This window comes from Oncorhynchus mykiss, chromosome 7 (assembly GCF_057628025.1).
Source record: "Oncorhynchus mykiss isolate SJ-2025 chromosome 7, ASM5762802v1, whole genome shotgun sequence".
Classification (NCBI taxonomy): domain Eukaryota; kingdom Metazoa; phylum Chordata; class Actinopteri; order Salmoniformes; family Salmonidae; genus Oncorhynchus; species Oncorhynchus mykiss.
In genome coordinates this window covers 66,268,038-66,295,084 of record NC_143028.1, presented here as the reverse complement: position 1 = coordinate 66,295,084, position 27,047 = coordinate 66,268,038, and the positions used below count along the sequence as shown (strand labels likewise).

General features: G+C 43.1%; 1 protein-coding gene across 1 annotated transcript in view; it reads right to left on the bottom strand.

The window, feature by feature from the left end:
- The window catches only part of LOC110528432 (serine/threonine-protein kinase WNK2), a 63,192-nt gene extending 38,416 nt beyond the window's left edge, over window positions 1-24,776 (bottom strand). Inside the window, exons 1-9 of the mRNA XM_090242228.1 lie at window positions 23,145-24,776; window positions 6,560-6,732; window positions 5,992-6,212; window positions 5,526-5,683; window positions 4,534-4,622; window positions 3,778-3,997; window positions 2,352-2,486; window positions 2,124-2,232; window positions 713-906 (exon numbers count right to left, since the gene is read on the bottom strand). Coding sequence (XP_090098354.1) covers window positions 713-906; window positions 2,124-2,232; window positions 2,352-2,486; window positions 3,778-3,997; window positions 4,534-4,622; window positions 5,526-5,683; window positions 5,992-6,212; window positions 6,560-6,732; window positions 23,145-23,822 — 1,977 coding nt within the window. The 5' untranslated portion in view covers window positions 23,823-24,776. The remainder of the gene's footprint in view (window positions 1-712; window positions 907-2,123; window positions 2,233-2,351; window positions 2,487-3,777; window positions 3,998-4,533; window positions 4,623-5,525; window positions 5,684-5,991; window positions 6,213-6,559; window positions 6,733-23,144) is intronic.
- Between the last annotated feature and the right edge of the window lie 2,271 nt (window positions 24,777-27,047).

Sequence of the window (27,047 nt, the reverse complement as noted above, 5' to 3'; positions counted from 1 at the left end):
TGTCAATCAAGGAGGTGCTTCCACGCCTAGTGCACTGATTGCTCCCACCACAACTCACTGTCCTCTCATTGGTCCCACAACCAGCAAACCAATATTCTGCCCTCTCAGGGGAGAGAAGAGGATTCTGAGATGCAGAGGGCTCACTGAAGTAGTGCTGCTCAGGTCGATCGGACAAAAGAAAACATATTTTAGTTCAGTTTGTCTTTACAAAGACAGAAACTACCCAAAACACAACATAAACAAGGAGCTAGAGAGACAAAGGGTATGTCTGACACTTGCAGTGAGAATACGTTTTGAAATACAGTGAGGGAAAAAGTATTTGATCCCTTGCTGATTTTGTATGTTTGCCCACTGACAAAGAAATTATCAGTCTATAATTTTAATGGTAGGTTTATTTGAACAGTGAGAGACAGAATAACAACAACAAAAATCCAGAAAAACGCATGTCAAAAATGTTATAAATTGATTTGCATTTTAATGAGGGAAATAAGTATTTGACCCCTCTGCAAAACATGACTTAGTACTTGTTGGCAAAACCCTTGTTGGCAATTGACATGCGTTTTTCTGGATTTTTTGTGTTTGTTATTAAAATTATAGACTGATAATTTCTTCGTCAGTGGGCAAACGTACAAAATCAGCAGGGGATCAAATACTTTTTTCCCCTCACTGTATGAGTTTGAGACAATGGGGCATTTTGTGTGAGAGAACTTACAGGTGGAGACTGGTAGGCCCCCTGATGAAACTGTGTGGTACTAGCATGGGAGTAGGCCACCTGCGGAGGCTGTGCAGTGGGCTGCTGGTAGGCCGCCTGGTGCAGCTGGGCCTGGGACTGCACAGGTGGGCTGTAGACCTGGGGTGTAGATATGGGCTCTGGGAGGGACTGGTAGGGGGCACTGTGCTGACTGTCTAGAATAATAGGGAACAGTGTGTGGAGAAAACATTACGCCAACCTCAGACAAGATAGAGAGAGGGGGGGGGGGGGGGGGGGGTAGCCACAGAGATGCACTTTCTCCTTTACTGTGAGACATATTCCTCTACAAGTGATTCATTATTCACAGAAATAACTACATTTATTCCAAATTTTAACTTAGTAGACCCAGAGGAAAAACTAAAAATACTAATGGGCGAAGTAGCAATGGCTCCTCTTGCAGCCAAATATGTATTTGCCTGCCATAGCCTGAGGGACACTGAATAATAACATCTGCATAGTGAATAGTAACTTACCTATTATTAGTATTATTGTTATTACTATTATTGTTATTTCTATTATTATTGTTGTTTATCATTCCAAATAGTAGTGGTATGGGTAGTAGGGTGATGAGAATGATAGCAGTTTAATGATGGTGGTGGTAGTAGGAGTAGTAGTAATGATGATGGCAGTTGTAGTACTGATGTAATGGTGACGATGACAGTTATTTAGTTATAAGTTAGTTATAGTTTCATTTTCCATGTTTAGCTTGTAATATTTATTACATTTCTACTATATTGTTGTTATTTTTGTATTTACTTTTGTATTATTATTTACTACCATTTTATATTATTATTTGTTATTGTTACTTACTTTTATTAGTTTTATTACAATATATATTGTATACATTGTTGATTTGGCAATATTGACACAATGTTTTCCATGCCAATAAAGCAGCTTGAATTTGAATTTGAAAGAAAGAGATAGCGAAAGAGCTAGAGCGTAAGAAAGAAACAGAGGTACAAAGAGATTAAGCGTCATTATAATTCAAAAGCTGGGAGATGACTCACTGAGCTGAGTCACTGGTGCTATTCACACCCTGCAGCAGTCTCTCTCTCTCTCGCTCTCACTCTCTCGCTCTCTCGCTCTCTCTCGCTCGCTCACATACACACCCTGATCTGCCTTCATGTCCCTCTATCTCTACCTGTCCTCTATAAGCCCTGTAGATATTCATCCGGATTACTTTGAACAGATCGGCCCTGCCTCAAGAGAAGGTGACCAGTGTATGTATATGTGTGTGTGTTTCAGTTACTTTAAGTGTTGGTCTGTTTTCTTGTATGCACATTCGTCTATGTGTTTGTTTCTTTATTTGTTTGTTGTTTTCCTGTGTCTCTGTCTTTGCTATCAGTTCAGAGGCTGCAGAGCAGGTTCTTACATGGGGCCGGCAGGCTGCAGAGCAGGGTAAGGGGCTGGTCACCCTCTTCCTCCTCAGACTCTGCTGGGGCCAGTGGCGCCCCCTGTGGTGGTAACCCCATGCTGGGCAACTGCAGCAGAGTTGTTTATTGTAAACATTTGGTTAATAATAATATGATAACATTGATTCAGACAGACAAATAAAGGAACAAATTAAAAACCAACATCAACAACGACAAAAAGCACAAACCTGTAGCAGGTTCTGGGTCTGGGTGTCGACTGCAGGGACGGTCCGATCCCTCCTCCATTTGATGAGAGCCACTCGGTCCTTGATGGACTTTCCTACTATCTTCACATCGCTGTCCAGGAAGAAGCCCGACTCCACCTACAACAGAGAGGTTATTACTAAACTAAGCACTAAAGGGAGTGCAATGTGACGCAGCATGGCAACGTTAATGTGATTGGTCAAGAATCCCCATGCTCCAAATGTTACACATTTCTCCATTCATCTTCTCTACTGTTTAGGGTCTTTCACTAAATTGTCTTTGCTATCACTAAACCAGGAAGAACCCAGAGTACACCTACAGAGGACAGAACAGGACACAGAATAGTACAGGACTGGACAGTACACAGAATAGTACAGGACTGGACAGTACACAGAATAGTACAGGACTGGACAGGGAAGGATGTGGCAGGGCAATGCAGACAGGACATTGAAGGATATGGCAGGGCAATGCAGATAGGACAGGACATGACTTGGCAGGGCAATGCAGACAGGACAGGACATATCAATGCAGAGAGGATAGGACAGGACATGGTAAGGCAATGCAGACAGGGAAGGGAAGGGCACAACAGGATAGGACAAAACAAGACAGGACAGATGTTATTACTAAGAACCCTGACTCCACCTACAACAGACAGGTTATCACTAAACAGGGTTTATGAACTACTGTGGGAATTAGAATTGATCCGACACCATTTTAGGGACATCAGTTGTTGGTCTATCTTTGTATCACAGTCACCCAAAGATAGAGGGTTGCCCCTCCCCACCCCACCGCTCTCAGATGGGACACAGGGTCAGGCGGGGTCAACCGGAATAACTGGTTGTTGTGATTTAAATCAATACCTTCCTGGATCATACCGGCCCGTCCACGAGACCAATGACGATTTACTGATTACATAATGGGTCATTATATCAGAACAGTGTTGGGAGGTGAGTCTGTTACTGTCTGTTACTGTCCAGGATCGGTTTGAGCAAGGCGATTTGTAGATCAGTGATTCTGTGCTGTCTGACTGGAATCTCAAAAACACTATTTCATGACTATCACCAATTGTACAACAGCCCCCAGCCCCCAGAGGCGTGTTGGCATGTTGGGAGATATAGTCTGCACAGAACAGACAAAACCAAGATCACCATAGCACAGAGAGTGACAGACACTACACTCTAGAGTACACTCCAAGTGTTTTTTTTAAAACACTTACCTTATCATAGAACAAAAATATATATTTTGACTCAACAAATAAAGTGTATCTATAGTTCTGTTTCTCAGTCTACATCATATATCCATATCATACTCTGCAACTGGCACTGCAAATACACCAACCGTTTCTGAACCATGATAACGTGAGCCCTACCAGAGTTATATACAATCTCTACATATGGCTCGGCAACTCACCATCTCCTGGGCCACACCCTCTGGGGTCTCTTTCTCCAGATCAAAGGTGAACTCGATGGCCCCGCTGTCCTTGTACTTCCCCTTCAGCTTCTTAGGGTCCTCCACCCACACCTTGAGGGCAATGGAATTCTTTTCCCCATCATCCTCCTCGGCCAGCTCCACCCTTACGCCTGTGTCCTCCGCAAAGAAGGCATGGTTCAAGAGGTCCTTTATGGTGTACCTGAGGACAACCCACATTCAGTACAGTATACACACATACATGCACGTTCACACACACACATAACACTGCTGCTGTGCAAAGGTTATAGTATCCGTCGGATCCAGAGATGTGAAATGTCAGTACACATAAAAACATCAACAGTAGCAGACCCAAATACTGGCACCAACTTCATACCTCAGGACAGAAACAGTGTGTGTGTGTGTGTGTGTGTGTGTGTGTGTGTGTGTGTGTGTGTGTGTGTGTGTGTGTGTGTGTGTGTGTGTGTGTGTGTGTGTGTGCGTGCGTGCGTACGTGCGTGCGTGTGTGTGTGTTTATTGGTCACGTACACAGCAGGTATAAAAGGTGCAGTGAAATGCTTATGCAAAGTTGGCTAGGAGATAGCAACAGGGCGACCGTGTCTGTGTGTGTATGTTGTCATTTTGGTACGTGTCTGTGTCGTGTATGTGTGTTGTGCGTATGTGTTGGTTTTTATCATTTAATGCTTTCTATCTGCTCAGTTCTTTACTTTAAAGATGGACTTGACTCTATCCACTTACCTCTCTTCCCTCCGATGGCAGATACACTCCCCGATGATCTCCTTAATCTCTGGGTCACTGATCTTATCATAACTGGCAGGCTTCACCCCCTGGAGATGCCAGACACAAATAACAACTATCTTCAGGATGACAAGTACGAAGAATATCATATGATATCTCAAACATTCTCACACTGACACTCACATTCACATTCAGACGCAAAAACAAGAACAATCTTCATGATCACAAACATGAAGTACATTTGTTTATTTTTTGGATCCCCAGTTGCGACAGTTACTCTTCCTGGAGTCCACAAATATCGGGTGATGTCTCCCAGAGTCCCAAAAACAACAACACACACAGCGTTCAACCTGCATTCTTTGTGACAGGAGTAAGATGGCTGACAAATGTCATACCCCATTAAGAACAGATTCCCCGTGGTGAAGTGACATGGTCAGGAAGCTCCCTCTGGAAAAACATATGGGCACATGTTCCAAATATGGGTTCCAAATAGCACCCTATTCCCTATGTACTTCACTGCATAGGGAAAAGTCAATCAAAAGTAGTGCACTATGTAAGGAATAAAATACCATTTGAGACAAGGACATGTTCTCCTTAAGTCTCCTTAAGTCATTTCCATGTGTTTGATACCATTCCATTCACTACAATCCAGCCATTATTATGAGCCGTCCTCCCTCACCAGCCTCCTGTGCACTTCATTCATACTGGCATCTCTATAGTAACATTAGTGCTACTTTGATATTTCTGAGTGACTCTGTAGAAGCCTGTATCTGTGATCTTATGTAGGTTTGTTTTGTTAGTACTAACAGCTTGCATCACCATGGTAACCTTTTGGACTATTCACTGTAGATCTGTATGGCTTTGCTGTTAGTGCTAGTAAGTAAACATTGGCAATAGTAATGGGGTGGGTGGGTTGGTGCTAGTAAGAAAACATTGGTGCTAGCAATGGTGTGGGTGATAGATAGGATTGAAGATGGACTCGCTGGACTCACGCCGGTGACTTTGCGGTAGATCTGAGCAGCGTTCTGGCACTCGGAGTAGGGGTATTCTGAGGTGGCCATCTCCAACATACACATCCCGAAGGCATAGACGTCCACCGCCTCATCATAGTGCTCCTCATACATCTCAGGGGCCATGAACTCTGGGGTGCCTGGGACGGCAGGGGTCAGAGAAGAGGGCAAACGTCAAAGGTCACAAGAGTTACAGGGCTCCTTCAGAAAGAAACAGGTTTTTCCTTACACACTGGAACACACTCATGCTAAAATGATAAACATGCTAAGCTAATTCACATATACCTATCCAAAAGAGGCTCATTGAATTCACGAACAGGTCTCAACAGTATTACTGTCATAATCCATGAAATGCATAGTTACAGTATAGATTCCATACTCTTTTACAGGTGATGTATTTACTACCCTTCCAAGCAGAGCATGAAAGAGCATGATTCCTCATCCTCACCGATGACACTCTTGGCGAAGGAGGCCCTCTTCAGCGTAGCTAATCCCAGGTCTCCTATCTTGACGGAACCGGTGGGGCCGGTGATGAAGATGTTGTCACACTTCAGGTCCCTGTGGATGATGGGAGGGGTCCTGGTGTGGAGGAAGTGGAGGCCCTTCAGGATCTGTCGACACCAGCTCCTCAGAACCTTGGGCTTCATCACCTTGAAACGCTTGAGATACCTGGAAGATAAAGGGCAGACCATCATCATCAAGATTTTCATCATCAAGACCACTAACGTTACAATCCATCTGATAATGAACAACTATCATTCAACTATGAATCAAAATGTGGAGGAACTATTTCATTCCATGAAAACTGACACCAGTGGAATTTCCCTTGTTTAAAGTTACTCTTTCTTCATTTCATAAGAACAGCTTAGGAAGGAGGTGATACAGTTTAGGAAGGAGGTGATACCTTACCTTGTATTTAATGTTAAGCTCAGCACTGTTGTGTGGGAGTGTGTGTGTGTGTGTGTGGGGGGGGGGGGGGGGGGGGGGGGGCATGCTGTTGGTTGTGTGTGTCTCACGTTTTTAGTGTCCCTGAGGTCATGAGCTCTGTCACAAGAACGATGCACTTCTTCCCTTTGACCGGTGACTCCCAGAAGTCATAGAAACGCACAATGTTTGGGTGCTGGAGACCCTTCAACATCTCTGCCTCCTCCTTAAACCTCTGACGCTCCGCTTTAGTCAGTTTACGGTCCTGAGAGAAGAAAGAAGAGAGGGGGAGGTAAAGACAGAAAATAACAAGGAACACAGTTCCTTAAATTATCTGGCATAACATCATCTCTATAATATATCCATGCTTGTGATTTTGAATATAAAGTATCAATAGAAATATTTACAAATATTGTAACTAATGATTTTATCGGGATTTGACCATGCTGCATTCAAGTTGAAAACATCCATTAGTCACTATTCCATTGTCTCAGCAGTTATGTGATTGTACTACAAACCCATGAATGTAGGCTATGTTTGGAGTTAACTTCTTTGTGACAGGGGGGCAGTATTGAGTAGCTTGGATGAATAAGGTTCCCAGAGTAAACTGCCTGCTACTCTGTCCCAGATGCTAATATATGCATATTAGTATTGGATAGAAAACACTCTGAAGGTTCTAAAATGGTTTGAATGATGTCTGTGAGTATAACAGAACTCATATGGCAGGCAAAAAATCTGAGAAAAAATCCAAACCGGAAGTGGGAAATCTGAGGCTTGTAGTTTTTTATCTCAGCCCCTATTGGAGATACAGTGGGATATTGGTTACGTAGTTCCTAAGGCTGGGAAAATGGCTGTGTTTTTCTGTGACTTTTGGTGACCTAACATAATCGTTTGTGGTGCTTCGCTGTAAAGCCTTGTTGAATTCAGACACTGTGGCTGGATTAACGAGAATTTTATCTTTAAAACGATGTGAAATACTTGTATGCTTCAGGAATTTTAATTATGAGATTGTAGTTGTTTTGATTTTGGCGCCCTGCACTTTAACTGGCTGTTGGCAAGGTGGGATGCATCTCACATTTCCCAGAGAGGTTAACGCAAGTGTGATATTTTGAGTAAGGGAAGCATAGGGATGTGAATCTCTCTTCTCGTAACAGCCAGTTACAATGTATACAACACACATCTGTGATCTGGATGTGATGTCAGAATCACATCAGATGTGACATCATTATTTTTAAAGCATGATGTACAGCAAAGATATCTATTTGTATGATATGTGGTGATGTCAGAAGTGGGATCAGTCTTGCTTTGTTAAACAGGTGTTGTGAATCAGATAAAGACTTCACAAAAAAAAAAAAAAAAAAGCCGATATTTAAATTACATTTGAGCATGGTGAAGTTATTAATTACCCTATGGATGGTGTATCAATACACCCAGACACTACAAAAATACAGGCATCGTCCCTAACTCAGTTGCCCGGAGAGGAAGAAAACCACTCAGGCATTTCACAATGAGGCCAATGGTGACTTTAAAACAGTTACAGAGTGTAATGTCTGTGATAGGAGAAAACTGAGGATGGATGAACAACATTGTAGTTACTCCACAATACTAACCTAATTGACAGAGTGAAAAGAAGGAAGCCTGTACAGAATACAAATATTCTGAAACATAAATCCTGTTTGGAAAAGGTTCTAAAGTAATACTGCAAAAAATGTGGCAAAGCAATTCACTTTTTGTCCTGACTACAAAGTGCTAAGTTTGGGGCAAATCCAATACAACACATTACTGAGTTCCACTCTCCATACTTTCAAGCATAGTGGTGGCTGCATCATGTTATGGGAAAGCTTGTAATCTTTAAGGACTGGGGAGTTTTTCAGGATAAAAAATTAACGGAATAGAGCTAAGCACAGGCAAAATCCTAGAGGAAAATCTAGTTCAATCTGCTTTCCACCAGACACTGGGAGATGAATTCACCTTTAGGCAGGACAATAACCTAAAGCACAAGGCCAAATCTACAATTGGAGTTCCTTGCCAAAAAGACAGCGAATGTTCCTGAGTGGCTGAGTTACAGTGTTGACTTAAATCTACTTGAAAATCTATGGCGTTACCTGAAAATGGTTGTCTAGCAATGATCAACAACCAATTTGACAGAGCTTAATGAATTTTGAAAAGAATAATGGAAAATGTTGCACAATCCAGGTGTGGAAAGCTCTTAGAAACTTACCCAGAAAAGTAGTGCCAAAGGTGCTTCTACAAAGTATTGACTCAGGGGTGTGAATACTTATGTAAATAAGATATTTCTGTAATTCATTTTCATTAAATATGACAGAATTTCTCAAAACATATTTTACTTAGTCATTATGGGGCATTGTGTGTAGATGGGTGAGAAAAAAATATTGAATCCAGGGTGTAACACAATAAAATGTGGAATAAGTCAAGGGGTATGAATACTTTCTAAAGGCGCTATAAACACACAGACACATACAAACAAACACACACACATTTTTTTTCAGGGAACCGTGTGCATAGAGTGTTACAGAGTTCCGATTGCAGAAATAAATCATGTCCATTCACAAGCATGGATTATTGGAGAAAGGTGCCGAGTCGAATTTCACCTAAAGCCCATAACCATCTAAGCTGTCGTATATCCAAACAACTAACATATTAGTAAGCATATTAGTAAGCAGATGCTAGCCTATTACAGATGTAGGATCTTCTAGGCCTAGTGGTTAGAGCGTTGGACTAGTAACCGGAAGGTTGCGAGTTCAAACCCCCGAGCTGACAAGGTACAAATCTGTCGTTCTGCCCCTGAACAGGCAGTTAACCCACTGTTCCCAGGCCGTCATTGAAAATAAGAATTTGTTCTTAACTGACTTGCCTGGTTAAATAAAGGTAAAAAAAAAAAAAAATAATAAAAAAATTTGATCACTCCTTTGTTGCTGAGAACTTTCCAGCACCACAGGAAATGCAGATGAGCTTCATGATTTACATAAATTCACTGAAAACACGCAATAACACACGGTTATATTAACAGCATTGCACTTCTCATGTAGCCTAATTTTGGCCATTTAATAGTCTAACCACCAATCAAGCAAAATTATGGATTAAACGTTCAAATCCTGTTTCTGCAGGATTATTTTGCTGCAACAATACTGGTCAAATTAAGATCGTACATCTGTAAACCTATCCTTAATTGCCAATACTGTATTTCCTATTCAGGATCCTATTCTGGAAGGAGGTGAATACTGGTAAGGGAGTTGCTTGGGGCTATATAAGGATCATGTGACTGTCTATGGATTTTCTCCAAGGCAGGGTGTGGCACTAACAGCATCTGATTGCCTTACTGAGCTTTGTCATCGTGATAGAACTAGAGTCCTGCTCTAACAGAATGGGTGAGACCCAGAATGAATGCAATTAGCCACGATTAAATACGGGTTTATTGTCTCCGATACACAGCAGCCAGATCGCTGTGTATCTTCAAATGACTTGCACAGGCGCACACTCCCCCCTTTTCCCTATTCTCTCTCTCTGCAGAGGGGAGCGCTTGTGTGTGTGCGTGTGTGTGTGTGTGTGTGTGTGTGTGTGTGTGTGTGTGTGTGTATAAATATAGTGGGGAGAACAAGTATTTGATACACTGCCGATTTTGCAGGTTTTCCTACTTACAAAGCATGTAGAGGTCTGTAATTTATATCATAGGTACACTTCAACTGTGAGAGACGGAATCCTTACTGATTGGTAGGTGATCAAATACTTATGTCATGCAATAAAATGCTAATGAATTACTTAAAAATAATTAATTAGCATTTTATTGCATGACATAAGTATTTGATCACCTACCAATCAGTAAGAATTCCAGCTCTCACAGACCTGTAAGTTTTTCTTTAAGAAGCCCTCCTGTTCTCCACTCATTACCTGTATTAACTGCACATGTTTGAACTCGTTACCTGTATAAAAAGACACCTGTCCACACACTCAATCAAACAGACTCCAACCTCTCCACAATGGCCAAGACCAGAGAGCTGTGTAAGGACATCGGGGATAAAATTGTAGACCTGCACAAGGCTGGGATGGGCTACAAGACAATAGGCAAGCAGCTTGGTGAGAAGGCAACAACTGTTGGCGCAATTATTAGAAAATGGAAGAAGTTCAAGATGACGGTCAATCACCCTCGGTCTGGGGCTCTATGCAAGATCTCACCTCGTGGGGCATCAATGATCATGAGGAAGGTGAGGGATCAGCCCAGAACTACACGGCAGGACCTGGTCAATGACCTGAAGAGAGCTGGGACCACAGTCTCAAAGAAAACCATTAGTAACACACTACGCCATCATGGATTAAAATCCTGCAGCGCACGCAAGGTCCCCCTGCTCAAGCCAGCGCATGTCCAGGCCCATCTGAAGTTTGCCAATGGCCATCTGGATGATCCAGAGGAGGAATGGGAGAAGATCATGTGGTCTGATGAGACAAAAATATAGCTTTTTGGTCTAAACTCCACTCGCCGTGTTTGGAGGAAGAAGAAGGATGAGTACAACCCCAAGAACACCATCCCAACCATGAAGCATGGAGTTGGAAACATCATTCTTTGGGGATGCTTTTCTGCAAAGGGGATAGGACGACTGCACCGTATTGAGGGGAGGATGGATGGGGCCATGTATCGCGAGATCTTGGCCAACAACCTCCTTCGCTCAGTAAGAGCATTGAAGATGGGTCGTGGCTGGGTCTTCCAGCATGACAACGACCCGAAACACACAGCCAGGGCAACTAAGGAGTGGCTCCGTAAGAAGCATCTCAAGGTCCTGGAGTGGCCTAGCCAGTCTCCAGACCTGAACCCAATAGAAAATCTTTGGAGGGAGCTGAAAGTCCGTATTGCCCAGCGACAGCCCCGAAACCTGAAGGATCTGGAGAAGGTCTGTATGGAGGAGTGGGACAAAATCCCCGCTGCAGTGTATGCAAACCTGGTCAAGAACTACAGGAAACGTATGATCTCTGTAATTGCAAACAAAGGTTTCTGTACCAAATATTCAGTTCTGCTTTTCTGATGTATCAAAAACTTCTGTCATGCAATAAAATGCAAATTAATTACTTAAAAATCATACAATGTGATTTTCTGGATTTTGTTTTAGATTCCGTCTCTCACAGTTGAAGTGTACCTATGATGAAAAGTACATGCATTGTAAGTAGGAAACCTTGCAAAATCGTCAGTGTATCAAATACTTTTTCTCCCCACTGTATATATATATATATATATATATATATATATATATATATATATATAACTGTATCCTCAGCTGATCAGACACACTGGCAGCTGGCAGTATTTTATTCCCTGAATCATGTTGCATCATCCACTGATCCGAGACAATCAGGACCTGGTAAATCAGTCTGGCCCAGAGATAGGGACCGTGAGAGGGAAACACATCCATATGATCAGTTGATTTACTAAATAAGTATTACTACATTTATGAAGTATTTCTGCAGAAGATGTCTTCGACAATCTCGGCTGTATCCCCTTTTTTCTTTTCACTCAATTATCTCTCTCTTTTGCTATCTCTTTCATTTCCCTAATATTTCTTTATATATTTTTTTTCTCTGTCTCTCTCTCACGCACACACACTTTTGATGTCCTGATGCCCTGTATCACTGTAGCACAGGAGCACTGAAGGGCGAGGTATTATCTCCATGGAGAGTATAATTGCTGAATTATCACTCCCCCCCCCCTCACTCCCCTCATTTCTCCTCTCATATAATCTCTCCTCTCTCATCTCCTCTCCTCTCTCATCTCCCCTCTCATCTCTCCTCTCATATCATCTCTCCTCTCATATCATCCCTCCTCTCTCATTTGCCAGCAGCATACTACCCTGCATCCCACTGCTGGTTTACTTCTGAAACTAAGCAGGGTTGGTCCTGGTCAGTCCGCTGTCTTCCGGCTGGGATGTTAAACCCATGGCACTTATCGTAAGAGTAGGGGTGTTAACCCTGGTGTCCTGGTTAAATTCCCAATCCGACCCTCATACCATCATGGTCACCTAATCATCCCCAGCTTACAGTTAGCTCATTCCTCTCCCCTGTAACTATTCCCCAGGTCATTTCTGTAAATGAGAATGTGTTCTCAGACAACTTACCTGGTAAATAAATCAAATCTCTCCTCTCCCAGCATAGAGGACCTGACAGGCTGCAGAGGAGACTAAGGCTGTGTCCCAAATGACACCCTATTCCCTTTATAGTTCACTACTTTTAGTGCACTATATAGGGAATAGGGTGGCATTTGAGATGCACCTTGACTCCCCCTGGGGAACCTAAACAACAAGGGGGCTCCAGGCTAAAATTGTTCCTAAAAAATACCCTCTCCAATCCTGGGTCTAACACTGAAAATGCTGCATCAGCTCCATAGCAAAAACACACTTACTTACTTACTGACTGACTGACCGACTGGCTTGCTTGCTTACTTACTTGCTTGCTTGCTTGCTTACTTACTGACTTTATTGTCCCCATGGGAAAATGTTGTTGCAGTGTCATGTACACATTTAAAGTGGCGTTTAAATACAAAACCAAATTGATAATACAACTTTCATAACAGTTACGCACCAATAAAAATAATAATAGTAAGAAATAAGAAGTAAAACATGAAATAAAAAAGAAGAAAAGACTAGCCTGCTGGCCTTACGGAGTCAATGGGAACATTCCCTGAGCTATTTAGGAGGGATATCACACCTGGCACAAATGATTGTCTCGTTCTATTTTTCCTGCTGAGGGGTGCCCTATACCTGCGCCCAGAGGGGAGTAATTCAAAGTCCAGGTACAGGACCCCTCTGTGTCTGAAACTACTGAATATCTCCCTCTCCCTTGGCTTAGTTCTGGAACCACAACACATATTCTGACTCACCTGCCTGTGCACTGAAACAGTGTATTTACAGGCATAGCCGAAGGGTGCATATGGTAGGCTGTGTATACTGCATGAATTGTTAAATTATGACGTCACATCCATACACAGATTTGTGAAATGTATCAGATGCTGTTCTAAACCAATGCCAGTGAACTAGTCTCTTCCTCTCTCAGCTGTCTCTGCTCTGACACTAAACTCCTCTCTCAGCTGTCTCTGCTCTGACACTAAACTCCTCTCTCAGCTGCCTCTGCTCTGACACTAAACTCCTCTCTCACCGGTTTCTGCTCTGACACTAAACTCCTCTCTCAGCTGTCTCTGCTCTGACACTAAACTCCTCTCTCAACGGTCTCTGATCTGACACTAAACTCCTCTCTCAGCTGTCTCTGCTCTGACACTAAACTCCTCTCTCAACGGTCTCTGATCTGACACTAAACTCCTCTCTCAGCTGTCTCTGCTCTGACACTAAACTCCTCTCTCAACGGTCTCTGATCTGACACTAAACTCCTCTCTCAGCTGTCTCTGCTCTGACACTAAACTCCTCTCTCAGCTGTCTCTGCTCTGACACTAAACTCCTCTCTCAGCTGCCTCTGCTCTGACACTAAACTCCTCTCTCACCGGTTTCTGCTCTGACACTAAACTCCTCTCTCACCTGTCTCTGCTCTGACACTAAACTCCTCTCTCAGCTGTCTCTGCTCTCACACTAAACTCCTCTCTCAGCTGTCTCTGCTCTGAAACTGAACTCCTCTCTCAGCTGTCTCTGCTCTGACACTAAACTCCTCTCTCAGCTGTCTCTGCTCTGACACTAAACTCCTCTCTCAGCTGTCTCTGCTCTGACACTAAACTCCTCTCTCACCTGTCTCTGCTCTGACACTAATCTCCTCTCTCAGCTGTCTCTGCTCTGACACTAAACTCCTCTCTCAGCTGTCTCTGCTCTGACACTAAACTCCTCTCTCAGATGTCTCTGCTCTGACACTAAACTCCTCTCTCAGCTGTCTCTGCTCTGACACTAAACTCCTCTCTCAGCTGTCTCTGATCTGACACTAAACTTCTCTCTCAGCTGTCTCTGCTCTGACACTAAACTCCTCTCTCAGCTGTCTCTGCTCTGACACTAAACTCCTCTCTCAGCTGTCTCTGCTCTGACACTAAACTCCTCTCTCAGCTCCTCTTGCGACACCCTAAAACGTTCTATGCAGCAGTACAGAAAATTGACCGCAAATGGACCAAACCCAGATCTGTCCTACAGAAACGTGGGGGGTCATTTTTCAGTCCGCTGAAAACGTAGAGAATAGAGTTGTATTAAACACAATGGTGCCAAAGACACATCAATAGGCACAATGTCACTATCATGAATGCATGGCTTTGATTTTAGAGTAATTTGCGTTAAGGGGGCTGAATAGCTGAGAGCTGAGTTTTTGTTAATACACAGCCGGACATGTCAAAGCAACTGTGAAAGTAACTGTAGCTATACCCAACTATACACAGAGTCACCCAGTTACCTGCATGGAGTCTGCATGAAGACTTGTTTGGTAAAGTAGGACACACACGCAGATAGCCCTGGATAAACAGTCCCTTCCTCCTCTCTATTATGCAGTCCCTATCCCCCACCCACTCTCCAACTGAAGATAAGCCAAACAGTGGTGGCCCAAGACACGCCCTGGCCCCTGGCCATTCAGCAGCACCAGACCAGAGCACAGTGAACTGTATCTCTCCATCCATTCCCTCATCTGTCTCCCCAGTACTCTCAGTAAAGGGTACGGCCATCCCTCAATGTGCCAGTGATTATATACACCATGCATCAGACCACAGCAGCAACAGGCAACAAAGACATCCAGGGGCCTGGATTATATCACTGTTCTGAAGCAGAATTATTCAATAAAAGATTGTGAAGCTCCACAAAAGCATTTTATTATTCTACTTGCTCTGTGCTATGGGGATTTTGATTATTCTATGGCAACAGGCTGAGGAGGGAATGAGAGAGAGAGGGGAGGGAGAGAGAGAGTAGAGAGTAGGGGAGGAGAGAGAGAGAGTAGGGAGGGAGAGAGAGAGAGAGAGAGAGATAGTAGGGACGGAGGGAGAGAGGGTAGGGAGGGAGGGAGAGAGAGTAGGGATGGAGGGAGGGAGAGAGAGAGATAGTAGGGATAGAGGGAGAGAGTAGGGAGGGAGGGAGAGAGAGTAGGGAGGGAGAGAGAGTAGGGAGGAAAGGGAGAGATAGTAGGGAGGGAGGTAGAGAGAGTAGGGAGGGAGGGAAAGAGAGTAGAGAGGGAGAGATGGGAGAGCAGGGAAGGAGGGAGAATTTGACATACATGTCACCCAAGATACTCTAAAGGAATTGCATCAAAACAATGGATCTGTATTGGTTTGTGACTACATACTCTGCAAGAACAGACCTCAATTAGTCCTGGTAGGCTGGCATACTGACTGCCCAGAGCAAGGTTATTATAGTTTTGTGATTTAATATTATTTTTTATAACTATTCATTTTCAGATTTGTATTATAAATTCAGTTTAGTTTCAGTTAGTTTTCAGACGTGATTTACTCGTTTTTATTTAGCTTCAGTTTGATAAAAAAAAAACATTTATATTTAGTTTTTTAATTATTTATAGTAGTTTTAGTTTTAGGGACTATGCGTGGGAGGCTAGGAACCATTTACAGTGCCTTCAGAAAGTAATCACACATCTTCACTTTTCCACATTTGGTTGTGGTACAGCCTGAATTTAAAATTGATTAAACTGAGATTTTGTGTCACTGCCCTACACACAATACCCCATAATGTCAAAGTGGAATTATGTTTTTAGAAAAGTTTGTAATTAAAAATGAAGCTGAAATGTCTTGAGTCAATAATTATTCAGCCCCTTTGTTATGGCAAGCCTAAAAAAGTTCTGGAATAAAAATGTGATTAACAAGTCACATAATAAGTTGCATGGAGTCACTCTCTGTGTAATAATAGTGTTTAACATGATTTTTGAACGACTTCCTCATCTCTGTAGCCCACACATACAATTATCTGTAAAATCCCTCAGTCGAGCAATGAATTTAAACCACAGATTCAACCACAAAAGAAGGAAGCCTGTACACAATACAAATATTCCAAAACATGCATCCTGTTTGCACTAAAGTAAAACCACAACAACAAAAACATTTTAAAATGACCTGAATAATGAGCGTTATGTTTGGGGCAAATCCAACACAACACATCACTGAGTACTACTCTTCATATTTTCAAGCATGGTGGTGGCTGCATCATATTATGGGTATGCTTGTCAATGGCAAGGACAAGGGAGTTTTTTGGGGGGGATAAAAATAAACGTGATTGAGTTAAGCACAGGCAAAATCCGAGAGGAATGTCTGGTTCAGTCTGCATTCCAACAGACACTGGGAGACAAATGCACCTTTTAGCAGGGAAATAATCTAAAACACAAGGCCAAGTATACAGTTGCTTACCAAGACAACATGGAATGTTCCTGAGTGGTCTAGTTACAGTTCTGACTTAAATCGGCTTGAAAAATCTATGACAAGACTTGAACATGGCTTTCTAGCAATGATCAACAACCAACTTGATAGAGCTTAAAGAATTTTTAAAAAGTATAATGTGCAAATATTGTACACAGCTGTAAACACTGTCAAAGGTATCCATAGACTGGATAGGCATAACATCTCTGTATCTGTGTCATGATGGTATCAGTGACAAGATGGGCAGCGCCATTGAGGCCATCTCCATCTTGAAATAGTCAATTTTCTTCTTCAAAAGTAAAATTAATTTGCTGATCCCTCCTGATGACCTAGCTGTCCTGACTCTAACCTGGGTCATCAGGATGGATCAGCCAATGAAGCTGGAAGTCCTGCCCAGCTGACTAAATCAAAATGGCAAAAGTCCTCAATGGCCCTGCTCATGCTAACAAAGGATTACTGCCACTAGAGGACTCCATACAACTCCATAGTCAGGACATAGGTTTGTTTAGGTTAAAATTATTAATTAATCCTAATGTGACTTGGATTTAAAGGATAAATCCCTAGACTGATGCAATAAATATAGTGGAAGGAAACTCCCATGTTTACTCCAATCCAATGCTTTCTTTTACTTTAGTAGATGTACCTTTATCTGACAGAAAGAGAGGGGAAAAAAGACAAATTAAGTCATGGCACATTGAATATGTTATGTTTATGTCATTGTAAACATGTATCTCTATCCAGAGAGACATCAGGGATTGTAACATACTCTGTTTCACGGAAACATGGCTCTCCCGTTATATACTGTCACAGTCGGTCCAGCCATCTGGATTCTCAGTCCATCGTGCCGACAGGAATAAACATCTCTCCGGGAAGAAGAAGGGTTAATCATGTATGTTACATGATTAACGACTCATGGTGTAATTGTAATAACATACAGGGACTCAAGTCCTTTAGTTCACCCGAACTAGAATTCTTCACAATTGAATGCCAACCGTATTATCTCCCAAGAGAATTCTCTTCGGTTATTGTCACAGCCGTGTAAATCAAGCCGATACCACGATGGCCCTCAAGGAACTTCACTGGACTTCGTGTAAACTGGAAACCATGAGGCTGCATTTATTAAAGCTGGGGATTTTAACGAAGCAAATTTGAGGAAAAGGCTTCCTAAATTCTGTCAGCATATCGACTGTAGCACTCACACTGGGAAAACACTCGACCATTGCTACTCCAACTTCCGGGATGCATACAAGGCCCTCCCCCTGCCATACTTTCGGAAAATCTGACCACAACTCCATTTCGCTCCTCCCTTCCAATAGGCAGAAACTCAAACAGGAAGCACCCATGCTAAGGACTATTCAACGCTGGTCTGATCATACGGAATCCACACTTCAAGATTGTTTTGATCATGCGGACTGAGATATGTTCCGAATACCTTCGGGGGAATAATATTGATGTGTACACCGAGACGGTTACTGAGGATATTAATAAGTGTATAGGAGATGTGGTACCCACTGTGACAAATTAACACCTACCATAATCAGAAACCGTGGATAAATGGCAGCATTCACACTTAACTGTTAGCGCGAACCACCGTATTTAACCATGGTAAGGTGACTGGGAGTATGGCAGAATAATAACAGAGTGGTCATTCCCTCCGTAAGGCAATCAAACAGAGTCGCAATTCAACAGCTCAGACATAAGATGTATGTGGCAGGGTCTACAGTCAATCACAGACTACAAAAGGAAAACAAGCTATGCCACAGACACTGACGCCTTTCTCCCAGACAAGCTAAACACTTCATCGACCGCTTTGTGGATAACACAGTGCCACTGACGCGGCCAGCTACCAAGAACAGTGGGCTCTCCTTCTCCGTGGTTGACGTGAGTAAAACATTTAAACGTGTTAACCCTCGCAAGGCTGCCGGCCCAGACGGCATCCCTAGCCACATCCTCAGAGCATGCGCAGACCAGCTGGCTGGTGTATTTACGGACATATTAAATCATTCCCTATCCCAGACTGCTGTCTCCACATGCTTCAAGATGGCCACCAATGTCCCTGTTCCCAAGAATGCATAGGTAACTGAACTAAATTACTATCGCCCAAGGATCAAATCACCTCTACCTTACCTACCACCCTAGACCCACTTCAATTTGCTTACCGCCCCAATAGGTCCACAGACGATGCAATCGCCGTCACACTGCACACTGCCCTTCCCATCTGGACAAGAGGAATACCTATGTAAGAATGCTGTTCATTGACTCTAGCTCAGCATTCAACATCATAGTACCCTCCAAGGTCAACATTAAGTTCAAGGCCATGGATCTGAACCCTGTCCTGTGCAATTGGGTCCTGGACTTCCTGATCTGTCTGGCCCCCAGGTGGTGGTAGGAAACAACATCTACACTTCACTGATCCTCAACACTGGGGCCCCACAAGGGTGCGTGCTCAGCCCCCTCCTGTATTCTCTGTTTGCCCATGACTGCATGGCCATGCATGCCTCCAACTCAGTCATCAAGTTTGCAGATGACACAACAGTAGCAGGCTTGATTAACAACAACGATGAGACAACCTACAGGGAGGAGGTGAGGGCTCTGGGAGTGTGGTGTCAGGAAAATAACCTCTCACTCAACGACCACGAAACAAAGGAGATGATCCTGGACTTCAGGAAACAGCAGAGGGATCAACCCCTGATCCACTTCGATGGGACACCAGTGGAGAAGGTGGAAAGTTCTTCAGTGTACACATCACAACAAACTGAAATGATCCACCCACACAGACAGTGTGGTGAAGAAGGCGCAACAGAGTTTGGCTTGTCACCTAAAACCCTCACAAACTTTTATACATGCACAATTGAGAGCCTCCTGTTGGGCTGTTGTGGCAACTGCACCGCCCACAACTGCAAAGGCTCTCCAGAGGCTGGTGCGGTCTGCACAACGCATCTACACCTACACCTACACCACCCGATGTCACAGGAAGGCCAAAAAGATCATCAAGTACAACAACCACCCAAGCCACTGCCTGTTCACCCCGCTATCATCCAGAAGGCGAAGTCAGTACAGGTGCATCAAAGCTGGGACCGAGAGACTGAAAAACAGCTTCTATCTCAAGGCCATAAGACTGTTAAATAGTCAACACTAGCACAGAGGCTGCAGCCTACATACACAGACTTGAAATCATTGGCCACTTTAATAAATGGAACACTTGTCACTTTAAATAATGTCACTTTAATAATGTTTACATATCTTGCATTGCTCATCTCATATGCATATACTGTATTATATACTATACTCAGTCTATGCCGCTCTGACATTTCCGGTCCATATATTTATATATTCCTAATTCCATTGCTTTACTTAGATTTGTGTGTATTAGGTATTTGTTGGGAAATTGTTAGATATTACTTGTTAGATATTGCTGCAGTGTCGAAACTAGAAGCACAAGCATTTCGCTAGACCCGCAATAACATCTGCTAAACACATGTATGTGACAAATAACATTTTATTTGAGTATGTGTGTACACATACCCCCTTTTACCTCTTCCAGGTATTTCCGCAGTCCACATGGGGCACTTAGTGCTCTGCCAGGTTGACCCTTCGGCTGGACAGTGACCCCAGACACAATCTTCGAAGCAAATAAGCAATATTTCTGAAGTACTGTGGTCAAGACCCTTGCTGGATTCATCTGTCTGGCATCTTCCTGGTGTCCTGCTGCTCCATGGCTGTACTCTCTGATTTGCTGATGTAAAAAGAGACTCTGCTTCCCTCTAGGGCCGGGACGATACCAGCATCGCGGTACTTGTTAGTAAAGTGGCAACCAGATTTTTTTTTTTTAACTAATGTTGTAAACAAACAAAATGATGTTGTCATCCAGTCACATTTATTCATTTTCCAAGCTATAGTACACAATATTTTACATTCAGCAGGTTTTTGAAGGACCAAACAGTTGGTCCTGTTTTCATTTTTTGCATTGGAAAAAATATTGCGATACTGGTATTGTCAGACTTACTTCCCTCATCAGTGGTTCCATGTCTGTTGAGCGAAGTTCCAGAGACGCACTTGGATCCATCTTGGCAATCTGCTGCAAAGGTTATGTGGAAGTTGGATGCCAAAGGATTCAGTGTGCATACGAAGCGCTCACGCAGTGACTTCAGGGGGACCTGTGCCAACTGTTTTGCAATAGTAGTTGACTGCAAGTGCGCTTCAAGGTTGAGAAGGCACGGCACCACATCAGACAGCGGCTGGCTGTCAGTTTGAAATTCTCCATGACATTGGATTTAGGTTAAAGGTTGGCTGAAGAAAAAAAAGTTCCCTAAAGTTGTTGACATTTTACAAATCAAATCAGTTTTCCACGTTGATTTAACGTCATCACATTAAATTGTTTTGAGGAAATGAAGTGGAAACAATGTTGATTCAATGTAATTTCAACAACATCTATGTGACAACGTTGAATCCACGTGGAAAACGGATTGGATTTGCAAAAAGTTATCAACATTGTTTTTTTGCCAACTTTTAACCTAAACCCAATGACATGGTGAAATGTTTTGTTGACTTGAAGTAGAATTCACGTTAGTTGACAACTCAACCAAACGCAGCAGCTACTCTTCCTGGGGTCCACACAAAACATGAAACATGACATAATACAGAACATCAAAAGACAACAGCTCAAGGACAGAACTACATCATTTTTCAAAATGGCAAAAGGCACACGTAGCCTACATATCAATACATACATACAAACTATGTAGGTCAAATAGGGGAGAGGCGTTGTGCCGTGAGGTGTTACTTTATCTAATTTTTAAACCCGGGTTTGCTGTTCACTTGAGCAATATGAGATGGAACAGAGTTCCATGCAATAATGTCTCTATATAATACTGTATGCTTTCTTGAATTTGTTCTGGATTTGAGGATTGTGAAAAGACCTCTGGTGGCATGTCAAAAAATTACGTAGAAACAACGTTGATTCAACCAGTGTGTGTCCAGTTGGTTCCTGTTCTATTGGTTTTCTTTCAACTTGTTTTCATTGCCAAAGGCATTATCATAGTCATATTAGCAACCCATGATAGTTGTTGCATCTTTAGATCTTCTCTCTTTCAAAATTCATAATTATTTCCATCTTTTGTCCAAGAAACTACTGCTGCGGCATTTTAGAACAAATTTTACCAAATTTTACCGCAAATTGCTTTATGGAACACTGACGCGTAGACCTAGCGCCTTGTTCACATTGCTGCACCAAATTGTGAAGAAATAATAGTTTATCAACATTTTAAGCAAAACATTTTTATCTGTTCCATCAGCTTAATTAATTGGTACATCATATACCTCCATTACACTACTTTGATATGCATTGTGGAGATTAAGAAGTGAGTATATGCAATGTGCACTATAAAATAAGTGGGTATACGGTGTATACTTGCGTTTACCCTCATATTACCACCAGTCACTCTGTCAGTGACAGTCTGTACACTGACTAAAATCCCCATACAGGAAGAGGGGAAATTGTAATCCCTGACATGCAGATTAAAAATGCATGCAACTGGAATAGCATTGGTTCAAGTGGTGTCACCGACAATAATGTCAGTGTGTCTGTGCAGTGGTAGGCCTATCATAGAAGTAAGTCTATGACTTCAATTAAATGTGATATGACCAATAACCAAAGTGTGGCAGGAACTCAACTCATCCTTGTGCGCTGACAACTATTAATAAAGGTCAAATACAGTGCAAAAATGTATGTCAGATATAAAATAAGGTGTTATTACCTCTTTATAAAATAGCTATAGTGTTATACATGTTGCAGTGAGGCTATCATCTGGATATACAGCGGGGTGCAATAATTATTTGCACCTTTGATATTGATGAGCAAAAATAAATAATACAAATACTGAGCTATATTATATGTTATAAAAAATGGATGTTATACTAATACAATTGCTCAGAGAAAGAGATTCAGTTTAACAAGTAATAAAACAAAATCTAAAAAAGATATGGGTCAAAATTATTGTCACCCGTTTTCAGTACATGAGGCCAGCACCCACACTTGCGAGGATACTGAGCCTTTTTCCAAAATGTTTTATGAGATTGGAGAACACACTGGGAGGGATCTTAAACCATTCCTCCATACAGAATATTTCCAGATTCTTGATATTCTTTGTCTGCGCTTATATACTGCCCTCGTCGATTCAAACCATAGGTTTTCAATAGGGTTCAAGTCCGGAGACTGAGATGGCCATTGCGAAATATTGATTTTGTGGTCAATTAACAATTTCTTTGTGGATTTTGATGTATGCCAAACACATGACAATGATAGGCTGAATACATTGTATTCAAATTGTAAAACAAGGTTATATTACCTGAAGTTCACACCAAGCGACTTCTACCCAGGTGTCTGTGTCCAGACCTTTGTAAACAGTCTTGAAAGACCCTCTCCCGAGCTCAGTATCGAACTTGAGAAACCGGCCCCCGGGTGAGGTGGACACGGCTTTCATCTCGTTCTCATCCTCGTTTTCATCACTCCCAGCTTTCCCAGTGGTATCAGGCGGCGGTTCAGCTGCATCATCTGGTTTGGGCTCGGCCACGCTCCTCTCCTTCTCCTCATCCGCGCTCACGCTTTCAGTTGCGCTGTCCTTCTGCCCCACTTGGCTCTCGGTGCTCGAGCTCTCCTGGACCTGGAAAGCCACGCGTGGTCCAATCGCGAGGGTTCGGGTTCGGTCCACGATGGTGCGCAGGTGGACGCTGAGCGCTGGAGTGCTGTTACCGCATTCTGGCGCGTCCAACGCTTGGTCGTCCGCGTCCGAAAACCACAAACTTCTGCGAATGAACCTCTGGCGGACGAGTCCCCGGTAGTCCGATAAGGGAAACGCGCTCTGGTCGCTTGCCCCACGCAGCACTGCCGTTTCTATGTTGACATTCCGCTGTCCACCGTTCTCATAGATAGGCCTATTGTCATTGATGTCAGAGTCTAAATTGGGCACCGAGGAGAATGTGGATCCAAGTAGCGGGTCCGAGCCCGAGTCGTCCCCGGAATCCATCCCCGGGGAATGTTTAGACACTTACCGGTGACATTCAGAGGCGACTACTATTATTGTCCTTCCCCAGCGGTGAGGGAGTGCATACCTTCAACGTTCGCCTGCACTGACGCAGTTAGGAAGCTATACTATCCCTAATATAATAATCTCACTTGAGATATCTGGCATATTTATTAAAATACCAATTGATGACAAACTCTTATAACAGGTGCAATGGTGCCACTGCTTGATTTAATGCGGCTCAGCTTATCACAAATCCAGCCAGCCAGCCAATTGAAATGTTGCATTAATAAATTACAATGTAATTCATTCCTATTTTATGCAGTTTATTGCAACATTGCTTTCTTAACTGATCAAATTGGTTACAGTTTAGAAGCAGAACTCGTGGTAGGTAGAACTGCTACAATAAACACTCACGGACAGTTGTCGTGCCAGGATAGTTCCGTCTCTCTCTAATCCCTCAAAATAACCATGTAAGTGTCAGGTGCGCAGCTGTGACCGCTATAATCTTAGGCTAGCCGATCCCGTAGCTGGTTATTGAGTATTCATTACAGTTTTTTCTTGGTTTAAAAGCAGAATGAAGTCAGGGACGGCATCGTCCCCATCGCATCACTCCGTAACTATTCGCCTCCGCTGGGGAGAAGTTCTGTTCAGCGGTGTCCGGGAGATTGTTTGCTCACTGCGGCACGGTATTCTCCCAGTGTGGATGACGTGCTCAGAGCATCTCACCGTTCGTTCGGGCTGTATTTGTGCGGTGTCTCTCTCAAATTACACTTTCCATTGCAAGGAGACAATTCAATTTTAAAGACACACATCCACGTCCTTAGCAACAACACATATCCGATAAATGCACACGTTTTTATGCGGTAGCTTTCAGCCTCCGTGACAGGGGTTGTTATGGACCGACCACCACTCTCTGTATCCTCCCATCCTATGCATGACGCTTCGGCAGCGTATAGGGGGTTGACTTCCCCTATTCTCGGCAGAAACCTGCAAATTATAGCCAATATGTGATCATTATAGAATAATTGCCTATTATTTTATATTCTACTGAATTTAACTCAACTAGAATATAATCGAAAGTAATATAATTAAAAATCATGCAAATGACCCCTGATTAGAAATAGCTGTCACGCCCTGGCCTTAGTTATCTTTGTTTTCTTTATTATTTTGGTTAGGCTAGGGTGTGACATGGGTGATTTATGTGTTTTGCCTTGTCTAGGGTTTTTTGTAGATTTATGGGGTTATGTTCTTTTAGGTGTCTAGGTAAGTCTATGGTTGCCTGGATTGGTTCTCAATCAGAGGCAGGTGTTTATCGTTGTCTCTGATTGGGAGCCATATTTAGGCAGCCATATTCTTTGGGTATTTTGTGGGTGATTGTTTCCTGTCTTTGTGTTTTCTGTACCAGTTAGGACTGTTTTGGTTTTCACGTTTATTGTTTTGTAGTTTGTTCATGTTAAGTGTCTCTTATTAAAGAACCATGAACTATAACCACGCTGCGTTTTGGTCCGTCTCTCATTCCCAAGAAGAAAGCCGTGACAGAATCACCCACCACAACAGGACCAAGTGGCGTGGTGACAGGCAGCGGCAGGAGGAGCAGCGATGTCAGGATTATTGGACTTGGGAGCAAAATCTGGACTATACGATTTGGGAAGAGATAGATAGGTGGGCGGTCGACCTAGGGAGAGTGCCGGAGCCCGCCTGGGATTCGCTGGAGCAGTGCGAGGAGGGTTACAGGAGAATGGAGTTGGAGTTGGAGAAACGAGCACGGCGGCGCGGTAGGAAGCCCGAGAGTCAGACCCTAAAATTTATTGGGTGGGGGCACACAGGAAGTATGGCAAAGCCAGGTAGGAGACCTGCGCCAACTTCCTGTGCTTACCGGAGAGCGAGAGAGACCGGGCAGGCACCGTGTTATAGCCCGGTGCAGTACATTTTTCTCATGAATCTACACACAATACCCGCTAATGACAAAGAAAAAACTTATTTAAAAAAAAATGGTTGCAAATCTATTAAAATGAAGACAGAAACACCTTATTTACACAAGTATTCACACCCTTTGCTATGAGACTCGAAATTGAGCTGGGGTGCATCCTGTTTCCATTGATCATCCTTGAGATGTTTCTACAATTGGAGTCCACCTGTGGTAAATTCAATTGATTTGACATGATTTGGAACACACCTGTCTATATAAGGTGCCACAGTTGACAGTGCATGTCAGCAAAAATCAAGGCATGAGGTGGAAGGAATTGTCTGTAGAGCTCCGAGAGAGGATTGTGTCGAGGCACAGATCTAGGGAAGGGAATCAAAACATTTCTGCAGCATTGAAGGTCCCCAAGGACACAGTGCCCTTCATCATTCTTAAATGGAAGAAGTTTGGAACCACCAAGACTCTTCCTAGAGCTGGCCGCCCAGCCAAACTGAGCAATAGGGGGAGAAGAGCCTTGGTCAGGGAGGCGACCAAGAACCTGATGGTCACTCTGACAGAGCTCCAGAGTTCCTCTGTGGATATGGGAGAACTTTCCAGAAGGACAACCATCTCTGCAGCACTCCACCGATCAGGCCTTTATGGTAGAGTGGCCAGACGGAAGCCACATGACAGCCCATTTGGAGTTTTCCAAAAGGCACCTAAATGATTCTCAGAACATGAGAAACAAGATTCTCTTGTCTGATGAAACCTGAATGCCAGCGGAAACCTGGCACCATCGTTACGGTATAGCATGGTGGTTGCAGCATCATGCTGTTGGGATGTTTTTCAGCGGCAGGGACTGGGAGACTAGTCAGGATCAAGGGAATGATGAATGGAGCAAAGTATAGAGATATCCTTGATGAAAACCTGCTTCAGCATGCTCAGGACCTCAGACTGGGCCGAAGGTTCACCTTCCCACAGGACAACGACCCTAAGCAATGACAACACAGAAGTGACTTCAGGACAAGTCTCTGATTTTCCTTGAGTGACCCAGCCAGAGCCCGGACTTGAACCTGATCGAACATCTCTGGAGAGACCTGAAAATACTGTGCAGCAACACTCCCCTTCCAACCTGAGGAAGCTTGAGAGGATCTGCAGAGAAGAATTTGAGAAACTCCCCAAAATGAGGTGTGCCAAGCTTGTAGCCAAAGGTGCTTCAACAAAGTACTGAGTAAAGGGTCTGAATAGTTATGTATATTTAATATTAACATTTTTATTTTTAATACATTTGCTAAAATTCTTGCTTTGTCATTATGGGGTAT